Here is a 26,997-nt window from a genome sequence, read left to right on the forward strand (position 1 = left end):
AGATGCACCATTCAAAACACTAGTAATCAGGATGCTCACAGAATTGATTGAATTTGGTCACAAATTAGATGAAAAAATGAAGGCTGTGCTAAGTGAAACAAAGGAAAATGTACAGGGAACCAATAGTGATGTGAAGGAAACTGGAACTCGAAAATCAACGGTGTGGACCAGAAGGAAGAAAGAAACATCCTACCAGAAAAGAATGAAGAAACAAGAATTCAAACAAATGAGGAGAGGCTTAGGAACCTCCAGGACATTTTTAAATGTTCCAACATCCGAATTATAAGGGTACCAGAAGAAGAAGAAGAACAAAAAATTGAAAACTTATTTGAACAAATAATGAAGGAGAACTTCCCTAATCTGGCAAAGGAAATAGACTTTTAGGAAGTCCAGGAAGCTCAGAGAGTCCCAAGGAAGTTGGACCCAAGGATGAACACACCAAGGCACATCATAACTACATTACCCAAGATTAAGCAAAAGGAGAGAATCTTAGAAGCAGCAAGAAAAAAAGGACACAGTTACCTACAAAGGAGTTCCCATAAGACTGTCAGCTGATTTCTCCAAAGAAACCTTACAGGCAAGAAGGGGCTGGAAAGAAGTACTCAAAGTCATGAAAGGCAAGGACCTACATCCAAGATACAAGGCTTTGCTCTATCCAGCAAAGCTTTCATTTAGAATGGAAGGGCAGATAAAGTGCTTCCTGGATAAGGTCAAGTTCAAGGAGTTCATCATCACCAAACCCTTATTATATGAAACGTTAAAGGGATTTATCTAAGAAAAAGAAGATAAAAAATATGAACAGTAAAAATTATAGCAAACTCACAGTTATTAACAACCACACCTAAAACAAAAACAAAAGCAAACTAAGCAAACAACTAGAACAGGAACGGAACCACAGAAATGGAGCTCACATGGAGGGTTATCAACAGGGGAGTGGGAGGGGGAGGGGGGGAAGGTACAGAGAATAAGTAGCATAAAAGGTAGGTAGAAAATAGACAGGGGGAGAGTAAGAATAGTATAGGAAATGTAGAAGCCAAAGAACTTATATGCATGACCCATGGACATGAACTATGGGGGGGTAATGTGGGAGGGAGGGGGTGGGCAGTATGGAGTGGAGTGAAGGGGGAAAATGGGACAACTGTAATAGTATAATCAATAAAATTATTTTAAAAAATTAAAAATAAATAAAATGTGCAACCAAAATGATGACGACACGTGAGAGATTAGAAAAAAAAACAGTGCTAGATAAAAACAGTAGAGAGATGAAGAACTAAATAAAACATTACCATCACAACTGCCATCAATCTTAGTATTTTTGTGACAAACGTTAACTAAATTTATTATGGTAGTCATATATATATGTGTATATATATATATATATACACATATATATATATATCTCAAATCATCATGATGCACACCTTGAGTTAATACAATGTTATGTCAATTATATTTCAGTAAAACCAGGGGAAAATTAGTACTTTTTCACCATATTCCAAAGTTAATGGCAAAAGTCTGTTCTTATAATGTGTAAAAAGTATATACAGATATATACTGTTAAGCTATTTCTTCATGATGCTTTTAGTTTTATTTACAATAATACCTAGCTTTTAACACTTTAGCAACATTTTTAATCATCGTTAAAAGTCCAAAATTTTAAGAGTAACTGAAATTTGTACCTGTTGAGCAGCACAAAATGGTTTTTTTTGGGGGGGGGGTAAAAAAATTAACTGGTATTCTTTTAACAGCACTGAGGATTTTGGACTTTTAAATGATGAACAAAACCAATAAACACACAGTCATATAACTTACTTTAGCTTTATCATACTAATATTAGTCAGCTATGTATTTTCAAAAGCACTGGTTTGGTGAAATGCTTTAAAAATTAACTAACTAGGATTCCTATTTTTATATGTCAAATAATATCCTTGTAATTTATCTCACTGATAGCTTTAGATAGAAAATAGATCTCATTATTTCTGTATATTTCTTATAAATATGCTGAGACGTAAGATTCCTAAACTTTTCATTTTAATTTAGCTCTAAACACACTTTGCTATATTTTAGAAAACTAGAGAGATTGTGTTAGGTAGCACTATTATTACTCTTAAAACAGTACAAGACTAGCAACACAGATATGCAAATTACACCATCATGTTGAAAAGCAATCTGAAATCTACTTCATTAGGATATGCCACAGGATACATATAAACTGAACAGTTTATAATGTAATCTTAAAAAATGTATCTACAACAGTTGTATCATGTATAGTTAGTTGCTAGTTAAAACCATGGCTTAGGATTTTTAGATGTGGTTTGATCAAATTTTGTGTATTTATTCAACGAAAATTTTTATTTTCTTTCTTTGCTTTTGAGATGTCCTTTCAGAATGCATAAAAATTAACTTAGCTCATAGCTTGAAGTTTAAACTCAAGCCTGAATGCACAACTGTTTATCTAGTCTTTAAAAGAACAAGCGTATTATGAATTAAAAGTAAAATGCAACAGACTCAAAGGCTCTGAATTTAAGAGTAGTTAACAAGCAAAAAAAATTACTGTGTAAGAATTTGTAAAGAACCACTGTTCCAGATGACTGTAATATTACCCTTGAGTTAATAAAAACCCCTGGACTTTGCTCTGCGGCTTCCATTGGAATAGTGCCAGAAATCCAGGGCTTAAGAGTCATCACCCTTCTCTCCCCGTTTCAATCTGATAAGTTACAAAATGATTGCTGCCACTGTAACAGAACGCAGAACCAAGTGGTGGAAGGTGACAGAAGGCAGAGCAAGATGGATGATACACAGAGCAAAGCACGCCAGGAGACTGCTCCTATCCTAGCACACAACAGAGCAAAGTCAGGAGTGTGTTAAAAGGTGGGGCAAAGGAGGGGCAGTGAATGCTCAGGAAAAAGAAAAGGATCCAGAAGTAAGCAGAGTCTAGTGGAAAGAAAACTGAGGTGGGGATAAAGTAAGGCAAGGGGGGAGGGGCGGTAGGCGCGGGGAGATAGGTCTTTTCCGGATAGGAGAGGGGCAGAGGAAATATTTGGAGGCTGTGCTACTACCTCAAGTTGTTATTAAAGGAAAACCTTAAAACAGACCCATGTCAGAGTTGTTCTGTTGTTTTATCTTCTCTGCTATTCTTATACCTTACCTTTCATTAAAATAAGCCTTTCTTCATCACTCCTAATGACTATGGCTGAAATATGGTAATAAAGAATTTGAGTTTTGCCTTTTCGTTGGTACGTATTAACATTTTCTCCAGTCTCACATTTAATTGCATTTAGCGAATTATGATTAAACTTAGTTTCACACTTAGTTCTTAAGTGCTTTTTATTGGCCAATATTCAATCACTGAAGTGAAAATCACACTTCCCCACAAATCCTCTGTATTTGGGGAAAGCAAGCTAATTTTAAGAGAAAGACATTGCAAACAATAATTTTTTAAAAACCTCTCAGATAGTTATTTCTATTGCTTGCCCTTTTTTACATAAAAAGAGTTGACTACCTCCTTTGTTATGACCACAGAAAATTAAGTGATAAAGACTAAAATCAGCTTTGCAGAAAGTTTTAGCACAAGGCCATGGAGGAACTGGGAGGTAATCAAGATACTGAACCCACAGTAAATTTTATTTTCTAGAAATATTAAAACATTAAAATGTGAGGTTTATTTCTCTTCTATGTACTCAAAGTACTTGTCTACTACAGGTACTCACTCGAAAAATGTGCCCACCAGAACCTCTTCCGTCTGCAACACTCAAGGCAAGACTACCTTGGCTGCCATGCAGATCCCTAGAGCTGCCATAGTGACAGTTGCTTACAGCAGTGAAATTGGAATTAAAGGACCTTGACAGCATGCTCTGAATAAAGAGGGGACAGATTTAACAGAGATTAGCGTAGCATGCAAAATTCTCAAGACATGTTATGTACACAGATGTATTTATAAGTAAGCCCAATACCACACAGAAATATGATGCAATATGGAATTTTCAGTCCCACTGAAAGAAAATGGCACTATTTTTCCACAGTTACATGACAACATGCACATACATACACAAATTACATGTAATCCAACTATTCAAGTTTAAACACCAAAAGAAGCACATACATATATATGCTTTTATGCTATTACTCATGACATGTCTTATTAGAAGTCTGTCAGAAAATAGGAATTGATGTCACACCCAGAGGTATCTGCACGTATACAGTTATAGATGGAACAAAAACTAATTGCTCTATAAAAATAAATTTTTACCAACAATCAGTTATTTCTAAGTCAGAATGGATTTCTAGAGAGCCTGGTTCATTTTATAGGAATTGTCTTATTATTAAATAAATGCAGAGTTTAAATACATAATATAGCACAAAATATATTTACAATGTATACCAGGATCTTGGTCACTGCAATTTCTAAAAATTATCTTCTGCATTTAGAAAAAAGTCTTACATTAGGGAAAAGTTTAATATAAACACAGTTTTAGGATATAACATTTAAAAGACTTTCTCACTGCTCTATAATTACCATAATAAAAAACCTAAAAAATGAATATATAAAAACGTTCTATTTAATAGATATTAAAGATTATTATATCTTAGGAGTTAGTAGTGCCTTTTGCTGCTTAAACTTAAGAACCACAGATAGAATTCTTCCAAATATTACATTTATATAAATGTCTAATCACTAATCCTACAGAGGTCTGAAAAATGTACCTCAATAAATGTACTGACCGATTCTCACTATTTCTGCTTGTTTATCCCAAAGCTGTTAAACCACACAGGTTTCAAGTGTACAACTCAATAAAACATCACCTGCACACTACTTCACTGCCCATCGCCCCAGCAAAGTCTCTTTCCGTCCCTGTCCTCGCCTGCTTTTGCTTGCTTCCACCTAGGCTCAGCCCGCTTTGCCTCTGGCCACCATCACACTGTTGTCTGTGTCTATGTGTTTACACACACACACACACACACACAATACTTAATCCCTTCACCTTCTTTCATACAGCTCTCCATCCCCTCTCCTGACAGCTGTCAGTCTGTTCCATGTATCTATGCCTCCACTTCTACTTTGTTCCTCAGTTTATTTTGTTCATAAGATTACAATAAAGTGAGATCATATGCTATTTGTCTTTCACTGCCAGGCTTATTTCACTTAGCATAATACACTCTAGGTCCATTCATGCTCTTGCAAAAGGTAAGATTTCTTTCTTTTTTTATGGCCACCTATGATTCCACTGTGTAAATTTACCACAGCTTTTTTATTCACTCATCTATTGATGAGCACTTAGGCTGCTGTTCTTTCAGGTATATGCTTTTGGTCATGTCCCTGAATATCGAGGGTCTGATGGTTGAAGTGAGAGAAACCACATTTTGAATGTGGCTTGTAATTAAGAAATACGGAAATGCCGTAATAAGTACTTCTATGTTACTCTTTAGAAACATGTAACTTCTCCAGATTATGAAGTTGATGTCTACTATTAAGAAAGGTTAATGTAACATTCTAGAATGAAGAGGGTATAGAAAATTACAAAGTACACTTTTAGTTATTTTGTGGATTCTAAAGTAATGACTAAATAAAAAGCTGAACTAAATAGCCCACATTTTTCCAAACCATTTCGGTAAGAACAAGGATTTGGCAGAGGCAATTCAGAGATTCCATAAACATCTGATTAGAACGTAAAAATGAAGAAATTACACACACAGTTATAATATACACACATTTTGTTTTAACATGTTAATGTGAGTGGACTGACCCTGTTTAAGAATATGTAGATCTGAAACAAAGCCTATTCTGTCATCTTTGAGCATCTTTGAACATACATGACATTTTGTAAATATTCTACTAAGAAGCCTGGAGCTGAGAATAGGTCTGGTTTTAAATTCAGGCTTGTGCACAAACGTCCCTATAAAACGGCACTCCATCACAATACATCAACACATTGTGCAGAGTTCAATTAAATGTTGGGCATATGTTCTCAGCACTGTTGTACATTACATGCCAATAGTTGTAAAATACCAAGTGACACAAAAATTATCATGTTGTTATCATCTTTAATCATATTTGGTTGAATGCTTATGGTTTTTTTAATATAATAAAATTAGTATTATATTAGCAAATGCTGACATTAGTAATAATTCAACTTCGAAATAAAAAATTTCATTCACTTTCAATGTTAAGTTTTAGTTGTAAATAAGTCTTGAGATTTTGGAGGTAAAATCTATTTTATATGTTTAGATTGCAGGTAGTGTCTTGGGGTGGAGGGGTGTCACTACCACAAGGTTTCAAAACCAAACTCTCAGCTGCACAAAGTAGCAACTGGGGACTTAACCCCTAGAGGTAGCACAGGGATTGTGATATCCCCTGAATAATTTTTTTAAATGTCCACCATGCCACCAGAGGTATGTTTGGGGGAGGAAGGGAGAATCACAGAGGGGCAAACAGAGATCTTCCATCATTCTTCACCACTGTCAATAAATGCTTCAAGTTTGGACTCTAAATCATACTCTGTGCATTTCTTAGTTTCACTGAACTAATTTTAATCTCTAAATTACCAGTGTGCTTGCCAAGCAGTTGTAATGCAAATTTCTAAATGTAAAAAGCAGAGAGGCACAATGAACAATGAGGTAACTGCTACTTGCTTCCTATTTATTGAAGTCCAGGCACGTCTCTGTCAGACAGGAAAGTAATGGGAGAATAGCCATCTGAGATGTCACTAATATTAATATAGTAATAAATAAATTCATCGCTTCTTCAAAATCTGCTATTTCTCCTCTAGTCCAGTAGTAGTTAATGGCATTCCCAACAACCAGTTTTTCAAGGCACCAATCTCAAGCTTAATCTCCTTTCTTCAATGACTGATTACAGGAATATTCCAAGCAGAAGTAAATTCTTATACAGTCAGAACTGCCGCTTATATTCATTCCTTTGTCTCAATTCCAATGATACATTCTTATTTGTTTTCTGGACCACTAGACAGCCTCATAACTCAATCAACAACTATATAGCTTCATCTTCCTCAAATCCAGTTCCACACTATCACCACAAGTTTATTTATAAAACAGCTATATTATGCTTCTCCTTAAGAAACTTCCAAATTCCTTAGAAAAAGCACACAAGTTCAAAGCACCCCAATGGTATGTACAGTTATAGCTGAAGCAAAATAAATCAATGAGAATGAAGTCGCCTAACACAGATGGCTCATTTACTTAATGCTGAGATAACAGCATTGCACAGAGCTAACAATTACAGGCAGAGGTTCAATGTGAATTGAATAACGTATTAATTATATTTTAGGTATTTCCGAAAAATTCAACGTAAGAAAAATTTTAAAATAATGACTAATTAAGGTTGTACATGTTCAGCTATTTGAAAAACATATATTTAATAAACAGAAGTAAGATAATTCTTGGGTAAAATCCACTGAGAGGTATGAAGCTAAATCTTAAAGAAAGAATATGCCTTAAACACTTGGGCCATAGAACTGTAGCACTAATGTATCAGTTTTACAGGACACTGTAAAAATCTTTTAACTCCTTTCAAAAAGCAAACATCTGCACACTACTGAAGAGCCAGGTAAGTGAGTCCAAATAGGCAGAAATGCAGTTCAGAAAAGAGTAAATGCCATGCCAGATGCCTTCTGTGCCAGTGATAGTGTTAGTCATGTAACTGGGGAAAAAATTCTTAGATTATTTACTTTTACAATAGATTTGTTTTTCTGTTAACTATATAATAAACTGCTTGTTTTTTGATGCATATTTACATAATAATTATTAATAGATGACAGGTCAGAAAACTAAACACAGGGATACATGTATATACGTGTATTATTTACAGTACGTGAGGCACAAGGTACCAGAGACACACACACAAATATATAATATGAATGTAAGTCCATTAGAAAACACTGGGGAGTAAGAGAAGGGAAAGGAGCTTATACTACCACCTCAAAGTTTTGAGTCTGGCCAAGTCTGAACTTGGAACTCTACTGTCAGTACCAAGGAAAAACTCCTAGAATATTGGTATACATTCAACAATTCAGAGTATTTGTTACACGTTGTTTAAAAAACAAAGGATGTCAAATATTTTTAAGAAAAATCAGTAAATTCATATGGAGGAGTATGAAAAATTCATGTTTAATTACCTTTTCTAACTTTTTGGCCTCAATGTGTCGTAGTACTTGTTCTCGCCAATCATGAGGAACTTTACTTTTTCCTGGAGGATCTAATAAAGAGTGCTCAGAACCAACCCTTGCATTTGGTCTTTTTGAAGGACTAGTCCGGGAATAATTGAAATCACTAACTGACATAGTTCTCTCTGGTATTTCACTAACGGAGGGTCGAGCACTTTGAGGCCTTGATGTATTCGGACCATCAATGCTGTATGTTCGTGCAGAAAGAGGCCTCTGTGATCCTGACATCATTGGAGTTCTTCCCACTGGATGTAACTCTCTGTATGATAAATAATCTCCTTCAGGGATTTGGGCCCTCCTTATGGAACCTGGCTCACCAAGATTTACAGAGGCTGTAGAGGAGACACTGCTTTGTCGCTGAATTGTATTTCGAGTTGCTCCAGGAGTGAGTCGGTCATTTGGTGAGATGGCCCACAGTTCCCCATGTCTTCCTGGGCCAAGTCTTGGATGTAAATGGAATCCAGTATTAGCTCGAACATTATTATGGTTAGAGAAATTCATATTGCCAGGATGTTTGGTGTAACTGTGATTTTCTGTGCTGTCTGATCTAGACAGGCGCTGAGAAGGAAAACTGACATGGTCTATTTGGGAATTTTGTTTGGAGTGCCATAAAGGGTCCTTAACTGCAGCGCTGCTACTGTACTGGATATTGTATTGTGGAGGCCCATATATCTGGGGTGTAGATTGTGGGCCACTTGTGGGGCCTCTTATACTTGGCTCTTCAGGATTATGATTTGAATCAAACTTAAAAACTGCCTTTGTACCTGATATTAAATCAGAAGATGAGGAAGAACCAGTAAATACTTGCAATGGTTGATCATACAAAAGTGTAGCAGACTTACTCCTGACTATATTTTTTCCATCAATAGTAGATATGACTTTAACTGTTGTACTTGGCTGCTGAAGTCCATTATCACTGAGAATGTCATAGATTTTTCGCTCTCCAGTCTCCATATTAGTTATGCTATGAGATTTCACAACAGACCCTATTGGCCCACTTCTCTGAGGGGAGAGATCTTCAGTACTTTTGGAAATACCCATATCAACAGAAGACTCAGTGTTATGTGGTTCAATCCTCCTGGGACACTGTGGCGTTTCCTCAGAATGTCCATTTACCTTATTTATACATTCCAGATTAGGACACTTGTTTCCATTTTCCAAGTGCTCATCTTCTCCTTTAGCATTAATTTTTAAAAAACTCGTTTCAAGCAATATATCCTGTGTCTTTGACCTTTCCACTCTCTCAGGTTGAAATGTATCATTAGTTATAAGTTTATTAAGATTCATATTGATATGGTCTAATTTGTGAGATTCATCAGATGTGGCTGTTGAGTCAACACCTTTCTCTATAAGAACTAATCGTTCTTCAATATTTAAATCATATTCAGGTAAATTGAAATCTTTCTTGTCATGAATCTTGAATTTTTCCTCTGTTGAATGGTTTAAAATATCTCCATTTTGTAAAAGGCTATTAAAATTTTCATCTTCTTGCCTAAAACAAAAATAATTTTATTGAAAACATCATAAAGCCCAGTTTTCTTAGCAATGGGAGATTTATATTAAAGGGAGACAAGTAAAACTGTATTAAAATGTATAATCAACATTTTCATCAATATCATAAATCACTTAGTCACAATATAGTTGGAGCTAAACAATAAAGAAAGTTGGACTTATTATGTATTCTCTTCTGCTGCATCTTTTCACAAATGTGCCAAAATATGAAATGCTTGAAAAATGGGGAGATACATGGAAAAAGAACCAATAACTTGAATAGCTGAGTAAGGAGAACAGAATATTTCTACAAATAATTCTGAAATCTTACATTAGCCATAGTTATCATGTTAACTAAGTTATTAGATTCAAATATATAGATAAGGAAATTATCTACAGGATTAAACAATAGCTCAGAGCTCTATAAAGTATGAAGAATGACCAAAACTGAAGTTAAATTTAATTACATTAAGTGAGTACTTTGGACTTGGGAAATATTTATAAATATGATATTCCAAAATTATAGAAAATATTTTATTTCTACTTGGTGATGTAAAAACATATTTGAGTTCCTAAGTTATATTTTACAAATACTCCCATTAGGTGACATAAAATACTCATAATTAGTGATACAATACAAAAAGGTGTAGTAGCTATATCCCCTTTGTAGCCTTTATTTCATTACATAAAAAACATGGTTTAAGAAAATACTAACCTACTTCCAAACATCAGTAAAATTTCATTATTCGACATTCATTATCTTAACATCTTAAAGGTTTTAAGAATTAATATATTACCATACTGGGTCTTAGCCTCAAATTCAGAGAACTGATATAATGATTAATCATAATTAAACCACGTAACTGCTAAACTCATTTTAAGGTATCAAAGTCATTTTCCTTCTCCAAAAATGTAAATCAATACATACAAAAATTTGACTTAAATATGCCACCTGGAGCTTAAGAAGAAGTGAACTCTAAAAATATATTTAGCAATATCCATATAATTAGCTTTGCATTCAGTAGTAACCCAAATCTTTCTATCAAGCAATCTATCTGACAGATTATCTTGAAAGTAAAATGGTATAGTTTTACTTTGATAACCAAACTCTTGAGAGCCCAAATAATAAAAGTTTTAAACTTCATCTAAATTCCAACCTGCAGGAATTAAGTCTTGTTTCAGAGACTCTGACTTACAAATTTAAGCCTAAGCTTAAATACGGAGCTAAAGAAAAATATTTAAATTGACTGCATCAATTTAAATATATTTGATTTAAATGTGAACAGAGAGGGACACAGGCTGTGTTATGCTTTTAAAAGATCTTTAAATCCTGCAGAAAGAGAAACCAGACTGGAATGGGGTGATGGGATAGTCACACCCAGGGAGTTATCACCCAAGGCCACAGAGCAGGTAAGAAAACAGCACTGAGGCCCAGAGGATCAACAGTTTCCCGGAGGTCACAAGACTCCCAGGCTTGGGGAGGCTACAGGAGACCTGTTTATTACCTGGAGCTGAAGAGTGGCTGTCTGCAACCATCAAAAATAATTTTGCATTACTAACCCTGAAAATACTCCTCTCAACTTTAATTACTCCAAATAAGCTGTTTATGTTGTAATAATTACAACTACTATAAAACTGTTCAACCTTTTAATGAAGGGAATTAGAACATATTTTAAATCTCTTCTTCCCCCCTTAAAGCCCTAATCTAAAATGGAAATCAAGGAACATGTATAAAGAACCCATGGACAAAGACAACAGAGGGTCAGGGGCAGGGGAGGACTGACTGTGGGAGGTGGGAGTAGGTAGAGCAGGAGAGAGTAATGGGGGGAAAATGGGACAAATATAATTGAACAATAAACAAATAAAAAGGAAATGTATAAAAGCTAAATAACTAGTAATAAAGTGGTAGAAGAAACCATATACTGCTTGAACTACTTCTATAATATTAATTTGTGAGATCCTTTATGTTTTGGTCATATATATTTATTTGTATTTGTATCTCTATTTATTGTACAAATAAAGTATTTTGTTAAGATAGTCACAAACCTGTTTTTGGAATTAATACCAATATGAGTTTGTTTCACTGGAGAGCAGAGTGAGGTATCTTGACTACTGTCAGTGTTAAGAGAAACTGAATCAGACATCCGGGATGGAGAAGAACAGTTGCTGTTATTCTGATTGCTATTGTGTGTAACTTCATCTGATAAAGAATCTGTGTCCTTCGTATCATCTGAAGCAAACAAACCAACAAACTCAAGCCATTAATAGTCACCAAGAATCTGTGAAATACTTTGCAGTAATGACAAATACCATTTATATTGTCCTGGTTCAACATATGAGGGGAGACCCCACCAAAAAAATGGAATTTATTTATAAAAAATTGTATATTTATCCCTACGTGTTTAAACGTCAGTTCACCTTCAAAGTACTCTCCATTTGATGAATACATCTAATCAAGATTTCTTTTCCACTGTTCAAAACAGTTTTGAACTTGTTGATTTTGATGCCTTTTAATGCTTCTGTCTTTTTTGTTTCACCTCTTCCACATCAGCAAAATATTTCCCTTTTGAGGACTTTTCTTTATCCGGTGAAACAAAAAAAGTCACGTGGAGAGAGATGGGGTGAATAAGGAGGGTGGGGTATGCGGGGTCATGCAGGCATGTGCCGTGACTGGGAATCGAACCAGCAACCCTTTGGTTCGCAGGCCGGCGCTCAATCCACTGAGCCATACCAGCCAGGGCAATAATATAATATCTTTACACCCTAAAGGATTATTTTAACTAACTCAATTCTAGCCAAATCATAGGAATATTATATATAGACACGGTCATAAGAGATTACATGAATCTGAATTAAGGGTATTTTTGCTGTTCCAAATATTTCACTTTAGGTAGTCTGTTTTGAGTTTACAGATAAAAACAGCAGCACATGAGGCTCTCTAACTTCAAATTTAAGGTATTAGGGTCTCGATTATACATTTTTTAAATAACATTAAACTATATGTCACTTAAATTCTTTCCTAGATATATACCTCTTCTTCCAACTGTATCATGTTACAACAGTCATAATTAGATGAACATAAAGCATTTAGCATACAGCAAGCAGTACGTAGTAAGTACTCAACAAGTTATCACCATCATTATCATCATGAAATACAAGCTATTTGAAATAATGCCATAAAGGCAAAGACTGGATAAATATTTGGTGGAGGTAATACAGAGAGAGGTTTAGGGCACTGGTGTGGAGGAATGGGGGAAGGAAGAGATAGATATCCTCCAAGTTCCCTTTCATTTTTAAGAGCCTGAAATTTTATGAAAGAATGGCTGGGAAGAAGGATGGTTTAAAAATAAGTTCTGGGATAGGTAAAATACGGTAACAGCAAATATCTATTGTACATCAGGTACTGGGCTAGATCTGAGTACACTGAGTAATCTAGTACTTTTGATATTCACAAAACCCACTGGCCTCATTTTATGTAAAATTAGATATGCATACATGGATACAATTAGGTAGCTCAAGGATCACATAGCAAATAAGTAGTAGAAGTAGAATTATAATCTAGGCTTGTATGCCCATAAAGTCCATGCCTTTGTAAGTAGACCTGCATAAGGGAAGAGAAAAGATCCTGTAGATTTTCCTTTAAAAACGAGAGAGAAGAGACTTTTCAAAAAGGCATGTTTTTCCCTGAATGGTGTGGCTTAGTGGGTTGGACATTGTTCTGCAAAGCCAAAGGTCACTGGTTCAATTCTGGTCAGGGCACATGGCTGGGTTGTGGGCCAGGTCCACTGATGGGGGTGTGCTAGAGGCAACGGATTTATGTTTATCTCCTTCTCTTTCTCCCTCCCTTCCTCTCTCTCTAAAAATAAATAAATAAAACCTTTCAAAAAAAGTATGTTTTAGAAAGTGTTGCTATAAAGTGTTTTAAGTAACTTAATGACATTTAAGGAAATCTATTCTAAAAAACTGTAAATTTTATTCAGCCCTTGCTTAATCTCGTTGCTTCCCTTTAACAGCTGACCTTTCTTGTTATTACTCAGTGCTACCACTTTTGGCTGGTTAATGGAGGCTTCAATTAATGGTGGTCTCATCTCTGCCATTTTCATCTCTTCATCAGAAGAAAGTTCCTCAGATTCCTAGTTTAAAGAGAAAAGAATGAAAATATTTATGAAAACAGATTTTGGTTTCTTTAAATGAATAAATATTAAGTCATAAGAACTTTAAAGAGAAAAGAACAGGTATGAAAGCTTTTTAGAGTAACACATAGTGAGTAGTAATAGTAAATGATTTACAAATTTTAAAGACAAGCCAATAAAACTTCGGTAGTTATGAACAATATTCTAAAGCACCTATGGGATAATTTTCTGGGGAAGGCCTTAATTCAAGTGTATTACTGATCACTGTGTGCCTAGTACTACGGCAGGTGCCAGAGAAATAAAAATAAATAAAACACAATCCCTGTCCTTCAAAGACTCTGTTCCAATAAAAATCTCTTCCTAATCCTAAAACTTACTGCTCCAGGGATTGATCACTGGGTTCCAGGGAATCAGAAGGACTGAGGTGTTCTTTCACTAACATGAATTAATGACATTTTTTGCTTAATTTGAAGACAGAATTTTATTATTATTCTCCATTATTTTTTTCTCTAATATTTGGCAATTGCCCTAAGCTACCTACCATGGAGAGCTATTAGGTAGAAAAAAAGACCTATTAATGGAAATATTCTAATAATGTATATGGTATAAATCAGGTTAAATTATTCCTAGTTAATATGATAAAAATAATCAAAAGGTTTTAGAAAGGTATTCTGTTAAAAGTACTAAGACTTTTAGGTACTTTTAAGTGCCATAATAAAGATATGGACTGGAATCAGCAAGCTTTCAGTGAAAAGGCCAGATAGTAAATAGTTTACACTTCAAAAGCCATGAGTTTTTTCCTGTAATAAAGACTAGCTTGCAGGATAACCATGAAGACTGATGATGTGCTTTAAACACATTTAAGTTTTCAGGAACAAAGATGCTATTATAAACCCACAATATCAGTATTTTTATACACCAGTGATTTCCAATAGAAATTTTCTGTAATGATAGAAATGATCTGTGTGGTTCGACACGATAGCTACACTAACTAGCCAGATGCAGCAAACAAGCATTTGAAACATGGCAAGTGTAAATGATTAGTTCAATTTTTAATTCTATTTACTTAATTTAACTTAAATGTAAATAGCCACATATAGCTAGTAGATACCATAGCAGACAACGAAGCTATAAACCAAAAACACTTCAGAATTTCATTTTTAAAAGTTACAAGTTAATCATTTTCCATTACCTGCAGCAGTGTATGAGTGGAATGTAAAATGGTGCAACCCCTTTTAGAAAAATGGCAGTTTCTCAGTTAAACATAAGTTATCATATGTTCCAGCAATTCCCCTAAGTGTATACCCAAGAGAATAAAAAAAAAATGTATGTCCACATAAAAACTTGTACACAAATATTTATAGCAGACTTATTCAATATACCCAACATGTGGAAATAACCCAAATGTCCTTTATTCACCATTACAATGGAATACTGTTCAGACATTAAAAATGGATGAAGTATCAATACAAGCTAGGATATGGATAACCTTGAAGTCATTATGCTAAGTGAAAGACAACAATCACAAAAGACCACAAATTGTATGGTTACATTTACATGAAATGCCAAGAATAGCCAAATCTATAGAGGCAGATAAAGAAGATCAGTAGCTGTGTAAAGCTCAGGGAGATGGAGAGGATATGGGGTGACTGGTATGAAGTATGGGCTTTATTTTGGGGGTAATGAAAATGTTCTCAATGTGATCGTGGTGATGGCTGCACATCTTTTAGAATACTAAAGGTTGCTGAATTGTATCCTTTATTTAAATGGGTGAGATGTGTATATGAGTTATATACCTCAATAAAGCTGTTATTTTTAAAAAGCTACAGCTTTGATTGATCCACTAGAAGAAATTCCAAGACAAAAAGTATCAGATATTCAAGGAAAAAATGCATCACAACTAAAGATAAATGCTTAGATAAGCCAAATCACTGAAGTATACCTATGGCAACCTTTTCATCGTTAAGTTACAGAAACAAAGTAATTGCTTTACAGAACTAGATATAGAATCACCACAATATAATTTACATTATAAACACTTTAGTACAACAGGTACAAAAATTTAAGTTTGAAGTGATAAATGAGTGATAGAGCAAATATGAAATTTCTCAATGCTAAATTCATTAGCATATTTTCTGCTAACAATATCAAGTCTCTATGGTCTTCAGTTAGCAACATTAAAATGTAAAATTCTTATCATTTATGATCATCCCAGAATAATCATAAAGCCATACCTCAAAAACATCATCATGATTAACATGCTTCAAATTCTCAGAGGCTTTCATATTTGCAGTTACTGGAAGATTCCCAGGACTGATCTCAGCTTCAGGTTCACTGGTCTTCTGTACAGAGTTTCCTATCGTGTGCTTTTCTCTTTCCTCACCTTTGCTTCTTACTGGAGTAGTACTTTCTGAAGTCTGAGTAAAAGAGAAGATAAAGAATTCATATGCCTCATGCTTTGTAACTGTTCTTGTATTAAAGTTCACATGAAAATTTAAAAGTAAATTTTTCCTTTGCTGGATAAATCAAGGAAACTTTAAACATGGAAATCTGCAGCACTCAGATAAAATGCTTACTGTGGGGACATATGGTTCCCAAAGGTCTATGAGCCACGTTAAACTTTACAATGTAGCTGAGGGTACACTTCATTTTAGAAATTGTGAAACAGATGTTAATGAATGAGTTACTTAGCTCACCATGGTCAAATTTGGAATGATTAGATTGCTTTTTTGTCCACTGTAAAATGTGTAACAACTCCAGTGACATAAAATGTTTATGTGACACAGTGTGAAATAAAGAAATCCATTAAAGGAACACATAATTTAGGGATTTGTGTAGGTTTCCGAAAGATCCCAAGGAAATGCTAATAGTCATAGCAATTAAATTTACAATTAGTATTGGGTAGAGTGAATTGATATTGCTGGGGGGGGGGGAGTATTTCCATTACAACAAATTCTCTGACGTTCATTATCTTATTATTTGTTCAGGCAATGATTTTTTAAAGGTTATGCTGACACTCCCGTGCCCACCTGGATAGTCTGCAACCACAATGAAGTGGTAATAATAGCAAGTAGGGAGTTCACTGTTGTTACAGCTTTTATCTCGGTTAGCTGACACCACCACCCTAAATTTGGGTGTACATTTAGTGCATACAAAAAGGATCACTATATCAATTATTTAAAATTCTAAAGAATTTGAGGTAGGTGTTGGTCAATTCTTTTGAACTGAGTTTTCTCACCTTCACACCCATATCATTATTTACAACTTGGTGATCTTCGTGTGGTTTCAAATCTTTTCCAGAGTCTTCATTAGTCTCTTCATCTTTTAATCTATGTACAATGGTTTGAACAGTTTTGACCATATTCTTAAGCTCATCTGGGTATGGTGTTGGATATCTCTTTAAATTTCCCTCCTAGAGAAATAAGATAGGCAAAATTTAAAATATGGATAGATATTTCTAATGTCAACCTCAAAATTTAATATATAAGCCATCTTAATTATGTTTAATATCTGGCTACAGGGGTAACTGAAACAAATGATAGACATCTGAAAGCACTTAGACTCGAAAGTATGGTTTTATCAGTAGTCAAAGATGTCACAGTTACAGATTTCATTGTTTTAAAAACTTTCTTAATAGGCATAAATATATTCACTTTGAAATATATGGAGTGGATATTGCCAACACTGTCACTCGAGTTTGAAACAGATATATGTTTTCCAGGTAGATATTTATCCAGACACATATAAGGTTCCTAAATTTATATATTTTGTCTTAGGTGCAAGGAATCAAACACTTCAAAGGCCTACCTGTCATTTTCTGGGATTCAGCTAGTTTATATAAGGGAAAAAGAAATACATCCTTAAGTAACTTAAAAATGGGTATTTGCTACTTCTATCACGTGACACTCTCTGAATCCCATAATGAAGTCTTTATCCCTAAAATATATATAAATAAATCTTTAAAAAAGGAAAAGGGAAAACAATAATCTGTTTTTCTCTCATATTTATATACATATGAAACCTGGTTTGTAATCACATAATTTTATATTGTTCTCAAATTATTTCACATGATACATAATCAATAAAACTTCAAGAGCCTTGGGAACAAGGACTGAAACCATACATTTCTTTGTATCCCCCAAAACGGTTCAGCAGGGGTATACAGTAACCAATAAATATCAACAGACTCACCCTGGGAGGTGCTTCCCTTTCATCTTTGTCTTCATCACATTCAAATGCCACTTGAGCCCGCTGTTTCCTCTGTTCTTCCCACAATGAAGGATTAAAACTTTCATTATCTGATATGAACATAACTAGAAAAAAAACAAAAAAAAATTCACTGTATTTTACAGTAATAATGAAGAACTATTAGTTGCTCATCATTTTATGAGATATGTTTTTTAAAGGAAGTCAAATCCTGGCTGGTGTGCCTCAGTGGATTGTGCACCAGCCTGTGAACCAAAGGATCGCTGGTTCGATTCCCACTCAAGGCACATGCCTGGGTTGTGGGCCAGGTCCCCAATAGGGGGTGCTCAAGAGGCAACCACACATTGATGTTTCACTCCCTACCCCTCTAAAATTAAATAAATAAAATCTTAAAAAACTTAACTATATATTTTTTATTTATTTAAACAATTTTATTTAGGGCACATATATATATACTTCTGAGTTTTAGTCATTGTTCAAATAAAAAAATAAAAATAAATATATTTTTGTTTTATTTATTTAAACATTTATTAAAGCATATATATAGGTGCTTTATATATATGCTTTAAATGAAATATACTCAAATATTTTCACAGAATATATACTCAAAACTACTTTTGAGTAGTTTTAGTCATTGTTTGAATCATGCTTGGTTATTTTAGTGCAAGTAAAAATGAATGGAAAAAATTCTGAAGTCTCTATATGATGATAAAAGCAGATAGGGTAAGCACTAACAACATTAACATCATTAAAAAATCAAAGATTAAACATGTTCTTTGGAGACTTTGTTTCAATGACAAGGAAAAAAAATACTTTTGTTTGAGAAATTTCCTTTGGGATAGTATCTGTGTTGATTGCTTTCTAATATTTTTCAGTTTTTTGTAATTTTTCTGAAACAATAAAAGTAAAATAAAGAATAAGAAGGAATTTTTTCCAAGTTTGCTTTTTCTATCCTGTAAGACAGGGCACAGAAAACTATTGAGTCTGACCTACTTCCTGTTTTTGTAGTCTGTGATCTAAGAATGGTTTTAACATTTTTTAATGGTTAGGGGAAAAAAACAAAAAATATTTCATGACATACAAAAATTACATGAAATCTAAATTTGTCCATAAATAAAATTTTATTAGAACACACTTGTGCTCATTCGTTTTCAAACTGTGACTGCTTTCACACTGACACGGCAGCATCAAGTAGCTGCAACAGAAACCTTATGGTCTACAAAGCCTAAGATATTTATTAAATGGCCCCTTAAGTCCCAGTTAAGGGAACTAAATGGTAATGGGAAGAAATACAATAAAGATTAAATTTTTTTTTAAAAAGTCCCTTTACTAGTTTGCCGACACATTCAGTAAGACATCAAAGTCTCTGCTCTATACTAACAATTCATGCCTTGTCTTTCCTCACTATTATTGTAAGTATTAGTGTTCAATCTTCCCACATAAACAATTGTTTGAATAGAGTATGTAATTGATAGTGATTATATTTACAGGATGCCCACTATTTCCTATTACCCATAATCACCTTCAGAAGAAAAGTGGGAAATTAAGACCTGTATCCTAGCAACTAAGGCAAACAAATACACAACCTATTGACATATCTAAACATTTACTGTAATTCCCTACCTACACTGCCCAAGCACAGACATAAGCTTGGAACTTAATTTCTTTTTTTCTTTTAATAAATTTATTTTTTTAAGATTTTATCTATTTATTTTTAGAGAGAGGGGAAGGGAAGGAGAGAGGGAGAGAAACATCAATGTGTGGTTGCCTCCTGCGTGCCCCAAACTGGGGGACCTGGCCCACAACCCAGGCATGTGCCCTGACTGGGAATTGAACCCGGAACCCTTTGGTTCACAGGCCCACGCTCAATCTGCTGAGCTACACCAGCCAGGGTGGAACTTAATTTCTAATGAACATTTGAGTACTTGCATAAAACAAAACTTTGACCATCTAAAATTAAGTATACTGTATTTTATTACAGACATATATTTCCAAATTATATTGCTAAGTATGGATTAGGGGCAGACTTAAATACACAGAAGACAAATCTTGCTTATAAAGGCTTGCTTATTTTCTAAGCTTTTAATTACAGACCCTTCAGTGAATGAAGCTATTTACATGTGACATCTCACAAGTCTTAACAGCTAATTTAATTCAAAAGCTAAAGTTCTGTTTCACCAAAATAAATCTCATCAAATATACCCATGAATAACTTGAAGCGTATCTTTTATTTCTTCTTGCAAAGAGCAAGAAATAGCATAGAGAAACAATGAGTTTTCTAATTATCTATCAGATATTTATCTAATTATTTCTGCTAGTGATGGAGCAGAAATAAAATGATTTTAATCTACTTAAGTATTTCAAAGCTGTGTGCTAAACCTGCTAAAACATGTAAGAATAATAGGTGATTTGATTTTGTCACAGTACTAGGCCTTTATAACCAGTGTTTCTCATTTTTATAAGAACCTTGCAAAACAGATGCTATTACCATTATTTCAAGATAAGAAAACTGAAGCTCAAGAGTTTATTTAACTTGCCTATGGTATATTTTAAAAATTAAAACTAATGCTTAATTTAGATGTTTTCTTCAGTGTCCTTATGGATTGAGAATTAACTTATTATTAACTTGAGGCCATAAAGATTTTCACTGCTTTCACAAAAATACATAAAATTATATTTTAACTGCCACATATAATATACATAACACACACACACACATTGCAACATATATCAGAAACAATTTGCTCCTTAGTTTAAAAGGCTTTAATACCATACTTGTTGAAAAAACATTTGTGGCCAATAGTAAAGGGTATATTCCCCTTTCTTGGCAAAATGTAATTAAGAACTTAGAAGTAACATCTACACTCAGGATCCTACAGATTATCTTTACCTAGTGTATAGATCCAATGGTAGTATTAATCCTACAACCAACAACAGAAGTGGATGAAATATTTCCTGATTTAATAACCCCAACTGCATAACACGTAACATACATTCCCAGCATTTGGCTAAATGTGATTTAGAATACAGAGATACATAGTAGATGTTTACTATTTAATTTCAAGTCATTATTTAAGGAAGTATATTACATGCATATACCTCTAAATTCCACCATCTGTAACCCTGAGATATTGCCTTATCACCCCATTTTCAGAGAATTTTATCGACCAATTCTCCAAATTCCCTTCAAACAGTAAAAGTCTTTGAGACTTAAAATTCAATTCGCACCTTTCCTGTGATGTATTAATATTTTTTTTTAAAGAAAAGAGATTCTTAAATTCCTACCTTCCTCAGTCCTTGGCTGCTGAGGAAACATATAGTTAGTAAGCACCATTTTCTGGGTCTCTGAATCAGTCTCTTTTTGAAGAGGTATCAGGGGTTTGGACTAGGGAAAGAAAATAAATGTTTTATTTTCAATAATCCTAAAGCAAAATACACATCCAGCAACAACTCTGAATAAGTACTCACCATTTTTTCTATAAAGTATCAATGCATAGATTACAAAAACAAATTTAAAATACATAATAAAACTTTAAGCACTGATTTAAAACCCCATAAAAACCTAAAAAATAAGATTCATTTTTACTATAAAATACACACATACTGTATTGTAATTACATCTGATTATCAATAAAGTTTTTAAAGATCTCATATACTAAGTATATCCACAGTCTAATAAATTACTTATCATAGTGATTTAATAAAACTGTAAAATAAGCTTTTCCATTTCATGGATTTCCCCCCTCTACTATTATTCCCTTTTGAGAAGATGCTTTTGTAGAAATGATATATAAGGTTTAGTCTAGTTATCTGCAGGTTTCTTCTAGCTGAAAAGAGAGTACTTCAAACAAACAGTAAGTCGTAATCTGCTTCTCTCTTCACTTCTGTGTCTCCTGTCTCTATTAATGACCCCAAAAGTTACTCAGAGGTAGAACTGGAAGCCCATTATTTTGGACCTCATTTTTTCTCTAACTGGTTATCAAGTGTTTTCAACTCACTTAATACTAATACTTGTGCCAGCCTACTGATCTAACATTCCCACAATCCAAGCCTTGGCCAACTCCAGACAGGCAGGGAACTACCCAATCCTCTCAGCCCCTGCCGCCCTATCAATTAATTTTTTGGACTTACTCTTATGAAAACCTTGCAGAGAGCTATAATATTAATCCTATTAAACATTTCCTCTGTGGCCCCCTCCTTGCTCCACAATAAACACACAAACTGCCCTGCATGTCAAATACCTTCTTCACTGAAAACTTTGACTTCCTCAGACAATGGAAATGCTGGGTCTACTCCTTTTCCAAAGACATGGCCTTCTCAAATAAGGTTGCTTATTCTCCAACATTTCATAAACCCTAGGCCAGGAGCTGCCTTAGTGCTTACAAATGCTCTGAGATGATTACTCATATCTCCTCAAGTATAAACACCTGTTCTTTTGAGGAACCTAAGCCCTGCCTCTTCCATTTTTATCCCCTTTCCTAATATTCAGTGACCTCCAGTAGTAGTCATCTATTCCTGACTTTTATGCCAATTTTTCCACAGTCATGGGTAATTCAAGGAATACAAAATGTAGATGACATAGCCATACTTTCAGCCCAATAAATAAGTATTTCCTAGAGGTCAGTATAGCAAAAGAAACTAAAGCACAGTCTAAAATGCCATGAGGGCACTGACATATTAGGGACTGGCAGAAGATACATTCCTGGAAAGGAAAACTGAGGAGTGGCCAGGCAAAAGGACAACCAGCAAAGGATGGCAACACAAACACTATGCAGCTCTCTCACTTTACTGCTCCTACACTACTTGCTAATCAGCCTCACCAAGACTGCGACCCCTGAACATTCAACTCGATCAACATCCTTCTCTCCTATTTTTGCTTCTCTTTTTGTACCTCACCATATCTCATCATAACCACTTTCCTGAAAATTAACAAGATCTACTTGCTACACTGTCCTCTTGCACTTGGCTTAGCGAAGCTGAAACCCAAAATCATTACAATTATGTGCTTTTTCAGTATCATACAACTGAGCAAATTGGTGTAACTATACAAGATTGTGATAACCAACTTCAACATGACTCTCAAAGTTACCTGAAAATCCTTCTATATTTTTCAGAATACAAATTACTCTGAAAAAGCCATTATCTTCTAAAAATTTTTTAAAGATAAAAATAGGATTCAAGAACTGCTAAGAGTTTAGAAATGGCTACATTCTAAGAGTTTCATCATAAACATTATTACCACTCCTTCTCACAACAGACCCAAGTCCCTTCAAGAAGATAAGGATTCCTGCCAGAGCTAATGATTCAATCAGCTTTTACTTCAGTTATCCAACCCCCTCTCGTATCCTTAATCTTATTCTCCGCACAGCCTCTTTCCAACCACCTATCGACACACTCTCTAATATCAAAGGATCCCTTCTTACCCTATCCCTAGCTACTGATTACTTTATGTTTCACTCTTTTTCCTTCTTGTCCAACCCTCTTAAAAGTCTAATCAACAATCATATGACTTAATTCCCTCATTTATTTATTTATTTCCTAAACTGCTTCAATCTGGTTTTTGACATGTATCTCTACACTTACATTACTTATAACTAATTAACTATTATTTGCCAAAATATAATGTACAGTTTTCAGACTTCATTTGAACTGATTTCTCCACATCATTTATACTGTTCTATACAACTCCTTTTCTGTCGGTCACTTCCCCCCTAACGTGAAACCACCATCATATAGTTTTCCTTCTACCTCTATAGCTGCTCTTTCTAAGACTATTAACCCACCCGCCACTTACATGATAGTATTCCTCAGGATTCATCCATTCCCCAACATTACAAGAATAATTTTAAATAGTCCATTTTGAGAAAATAATAAAAGTCATGAAACTGCCCTCTAGGAAAAATGACTTAAGACGATGGGATAAGTCTTATGTATCTTTTTGTGCCACAAATCAAACAGAATACTCTATTATGGAAATGGAAAAAAGGAAATTATGTGTTCAGGAACAATTTTGAAAAATTTCTGGAAGTTAAAATTAGAAGAATGAACAAACCAAGAGCAAAGAAACCATAGCCTTAAAAAAAGTTGCAGGGGCGGGGCGGGTCATGGCCAAAGAAGCTGTTCTGTGCCCGCCTACCTTGTGGCCAAGGTACTTTAAACTCAGCATACCTAACTGAAACTTAACAATTTCCCATAAAAATATTTTTTTCTCTGTGGTTCCCTATCTTGGTTATTATATATATATATCTACTTAGTCTACATATATGTACTCTTCAAATGTCCTGATGTGACTTTTTAAGTTATGTCTTAAATATACTGGCTCTTCCCTGGTGCTGCTGTAATTATTTTCAGCTAGCACTTTCTTTTGCCTTGAGTATGGATGGCAAAGCCCTTCAACTGGTCTCCTCTGCCTTCATACTCAGCCTCATCTCCTGCTAAATCCATCTTCCATAAAGCAGCCCCAAATGACTTTCTAAAACGTCAATCTATTCATAGCATTTACCTGCTTATGTTACACTGGTTCCCCCTCTCCTATAGGACCACTTCTTCCTCTTAAACTAAACACGTATGAGTAACTGATCAAAGACTATAATGACCAAATGCCCAATCGGCCTAGGATATTCCCATTTTACACGTTTTTCTGACATTAATCATCACAAAGCTTCCTTTCACTATCAAAAGTGTCCCAGCCTAGTATGGACAATAAATTACATAGCACTCTAGCCACAGTAATTTTCAACTGAGCCTGAATATGGCCCCATAATCCTTAAAACAATCTTCCAGAAGCCACTCATTAATTTATGAGTTGACATACAAAAATAAAATCTATTTACCATTCTTGAAATATAATGAAAGTTCCTTTGCACGGCACACAAAATCCTCTGTGACCTCAGTCCCCACCTATCTCTTTGGCCTCATTTCCTATTCTTCCATCTAACAGATCATGCTCTAGTCACAATGAACCACTTGCAGAGTTACTGCATATACTAGACTGATTCACCAGTAAGTGCTTAGGCTCATGACATTTCGTCCAACTAGAACACTGTTCCTCTTTCTTTGTTTAAATCCTGCAACTCTTCTAAGAAGTATTTAGGCATTGAAGGCATCTCCTCCTCTGGAACACCTGTCTTTACATCCCCAAGTTATGCTCCCTTTCTTTGATCCTGAAGCCTAGTCCTACCCAGTCATCTACAATATTATATTAAAATGACCTTCTTCATAGCCTATTAGGCAATGTTTTGTAAATCCAGCTGCAAAACTTCAAATCAGTTTTAAATTCAATTAAGAGAGACCAGATAGATGTAAGTCCCATACATATGAAATGACATATTTAAGAGATGTAGTAATCACTTATGTTCAAGCTGTAATAAAAGCAAAGGCACCCTCATTTAGTATCTTCTTCCCTAATTTATAGACCAAGTAAATACTTCAGACTAATTCGTAAGTGAGGATCAACATCAACTTAAGACTGTTAGGATTTTAATAAGAGTTAGGTGGAAAGGGGTCCTCAGTTAAGAAGTCTGGAGAATCCTGAAAGACAGACAATGGGTTTCTTTACTATAGTACAAAACAAGGTTGTTAATATAACCTAAAACAGGGACATAATACAGTCCCCAAGGTAAATGTGACCACAGAATTTATAAATACCTCATGAAACTAGTGTATCCAAACCTTTGGAAAATATAGCTTTAGATAAATTATTATAAGGCACTGCTTAAAATTAAATACTAAGCAATAATTTATGAGAAATACTACCAGCAAATTGTATATGCAACCCTGCTACTCTTCTAATACCTATCAAACTTTATTTTTCTTCGTAGCTCTGAGACCTTACATAGATACTTGTTTCTCTCTGTCTCCCATGAGAATGTAAACTTAGTAAGAATATAAAAAGAGTCTTTTGCTTCACCATTATATATCCAGCTCCTAAAGCAGTTCACGGCCTACTACAAGCTTTCAATAAATGTTTGTCAAACACAGATAAGCCCAAGGTACAACTCTTAATTTCTGAGAAACACCTCCTTAAGGTGTGTGAAAGTGCTTAATTAGAAGTATAGTTTAAATTATCAAATTTCTACAGATATATGCCATAAAGAATCATTATAAAAACCAAAAAGTTAGGGAATATTGTGCCTGACTTCCTAATGTGCATTTTTTTTTTTAACAGATGTAGGAAGAATTAGACAAGTCCAACAGGATTTATTTTCTATAAATCTACACATATTTCACAAAAATTATCTGTAAATATTTTCTAAGATTTTCGTTACATGGAATACATTTTTACATGAGTTCATCAGTATAACTGCTCTTAAATGAGCCTATGTAAATTAGAATGTGTACCTGTATAGCACTAGGAACTCAGTAACTTACAAATCAGAATGCCCACCTGATTATCTGAGAGCCACATCGCAGTCAGTTGCTGTAGCTTTGTAAAGCTAAAGGGCAAATTCTTTAATCTGTTGGAAGATACATAAACAAAAATTAAACTTTAAAATGAGAAACATTAAAATGAGAGTAAATCTAATGGTCTTCTAAACAAAGTTATGTTATTGCATATAGAAATAGGAAAAAATAGTTAATTCAGGGAAAAAAGCCAATATAGGTCTTTGAATAGGATATAAAACAAAATATGATCCAGCTTTGTAAGAATAAGTTTTTAAGACATAATTCTTCAACTGAATAAATTTAGCCAGAGAAAAAATGAATAATCTAAAAACCACAAAAAATTATCAGGTAAGAAAAAATATTAACTAACCCTACCTTAATGAAAAGACATAGACACACTAAGAATGTCTCATAAAATTGCTCTGGATATTTTATTTGGATTTAGAGAGAACAAACTGTCATCAGAAGCACTCTTAGTGACAGTCTGTTACAAAAACTGCATTGATCTATATTTCATTGTGAGTCAGCACTTTGATACTCAAGACGACTATATTTTAACACTGTAGTGAGTAAAAACAAAGTAGTATCAATACTTATTAGGA

General features: G+C 34.3%; 1 protein-coding gene across 11 annotated transcripts in view; it reads right to left on the minus strand.

Moving 5' to 3' along the window:
• Positions 1 to 26,997, minus strand: part of ERBIN (erbb2 interacting protein) — a 124,651-nt gene that overhangs the window by 8,575 nt on the left and 89,079 nt on the right. For 7 of the 11 annotated variants that reach the window (XM_053913156.2, XM_053913143.2, XM_053913151.2 and 4 more), the window contains 9 exons: positions 26,397 to 26,466; positions 21,296 to 21,395; positions 17,996 to 18,117; positions 17,043 to 17,216; positions 16,039 to 16,221; positions 13,690 to 13,804; positions 11,718 to 11,901; positions 8,133 to 9,672; positions 3,711 to 3,854 (listed from right to left, as the gene is read on the minus strand). In XM_053913156.2, coding sequence (XP_053769131.1) covers positions 3,711 to 3,854; positions 8,133 to 9,672; positions 11,718 to 11,901; positions 13,690 to 13,804; positions 16,039 to 16,221; positions 17,043 to 17,216; positions 17,996 to 18,117; positions 21,296 to 21,395; positions 26,397 to 26,466 — 2,632 coding nt within the window. Of the gene's footprint in view, positions 1 to 3,309; positions 3,324 to 3,710; positions 3,855 to 8,132; positions 9,673 to 11,717; positions 11,902 to 13,689; positions 13,805 to 16,038; positions 16,222 to 17,042; positions 17,217 to 17,995; positions 18,118 to 21,295; positions 21,396 to 26,396; positions 26,467 to 26,997 lie in introns of all 11 variants that reach the window. The other 4 variants (XM_053913164.2, XM_053913163.2, XM_053913158.2 and 1 more) reach the window with 2 other exon arrangements.

Source organism: Desmodus rotundus, chromosome 1, assembly GCF_022682495.2.
Source record: "Desmodus rotundus isolate HL8 chromosome 1, HLdesRot8A.1, whole genome shotgun sequence".
NCBI classification, from domain to species: Eukaryota; Metazoa; Chordata; class Mammalia; order Chiroptera; family Phyllostomidae; genus Desmodus; species Desmodus rotundus.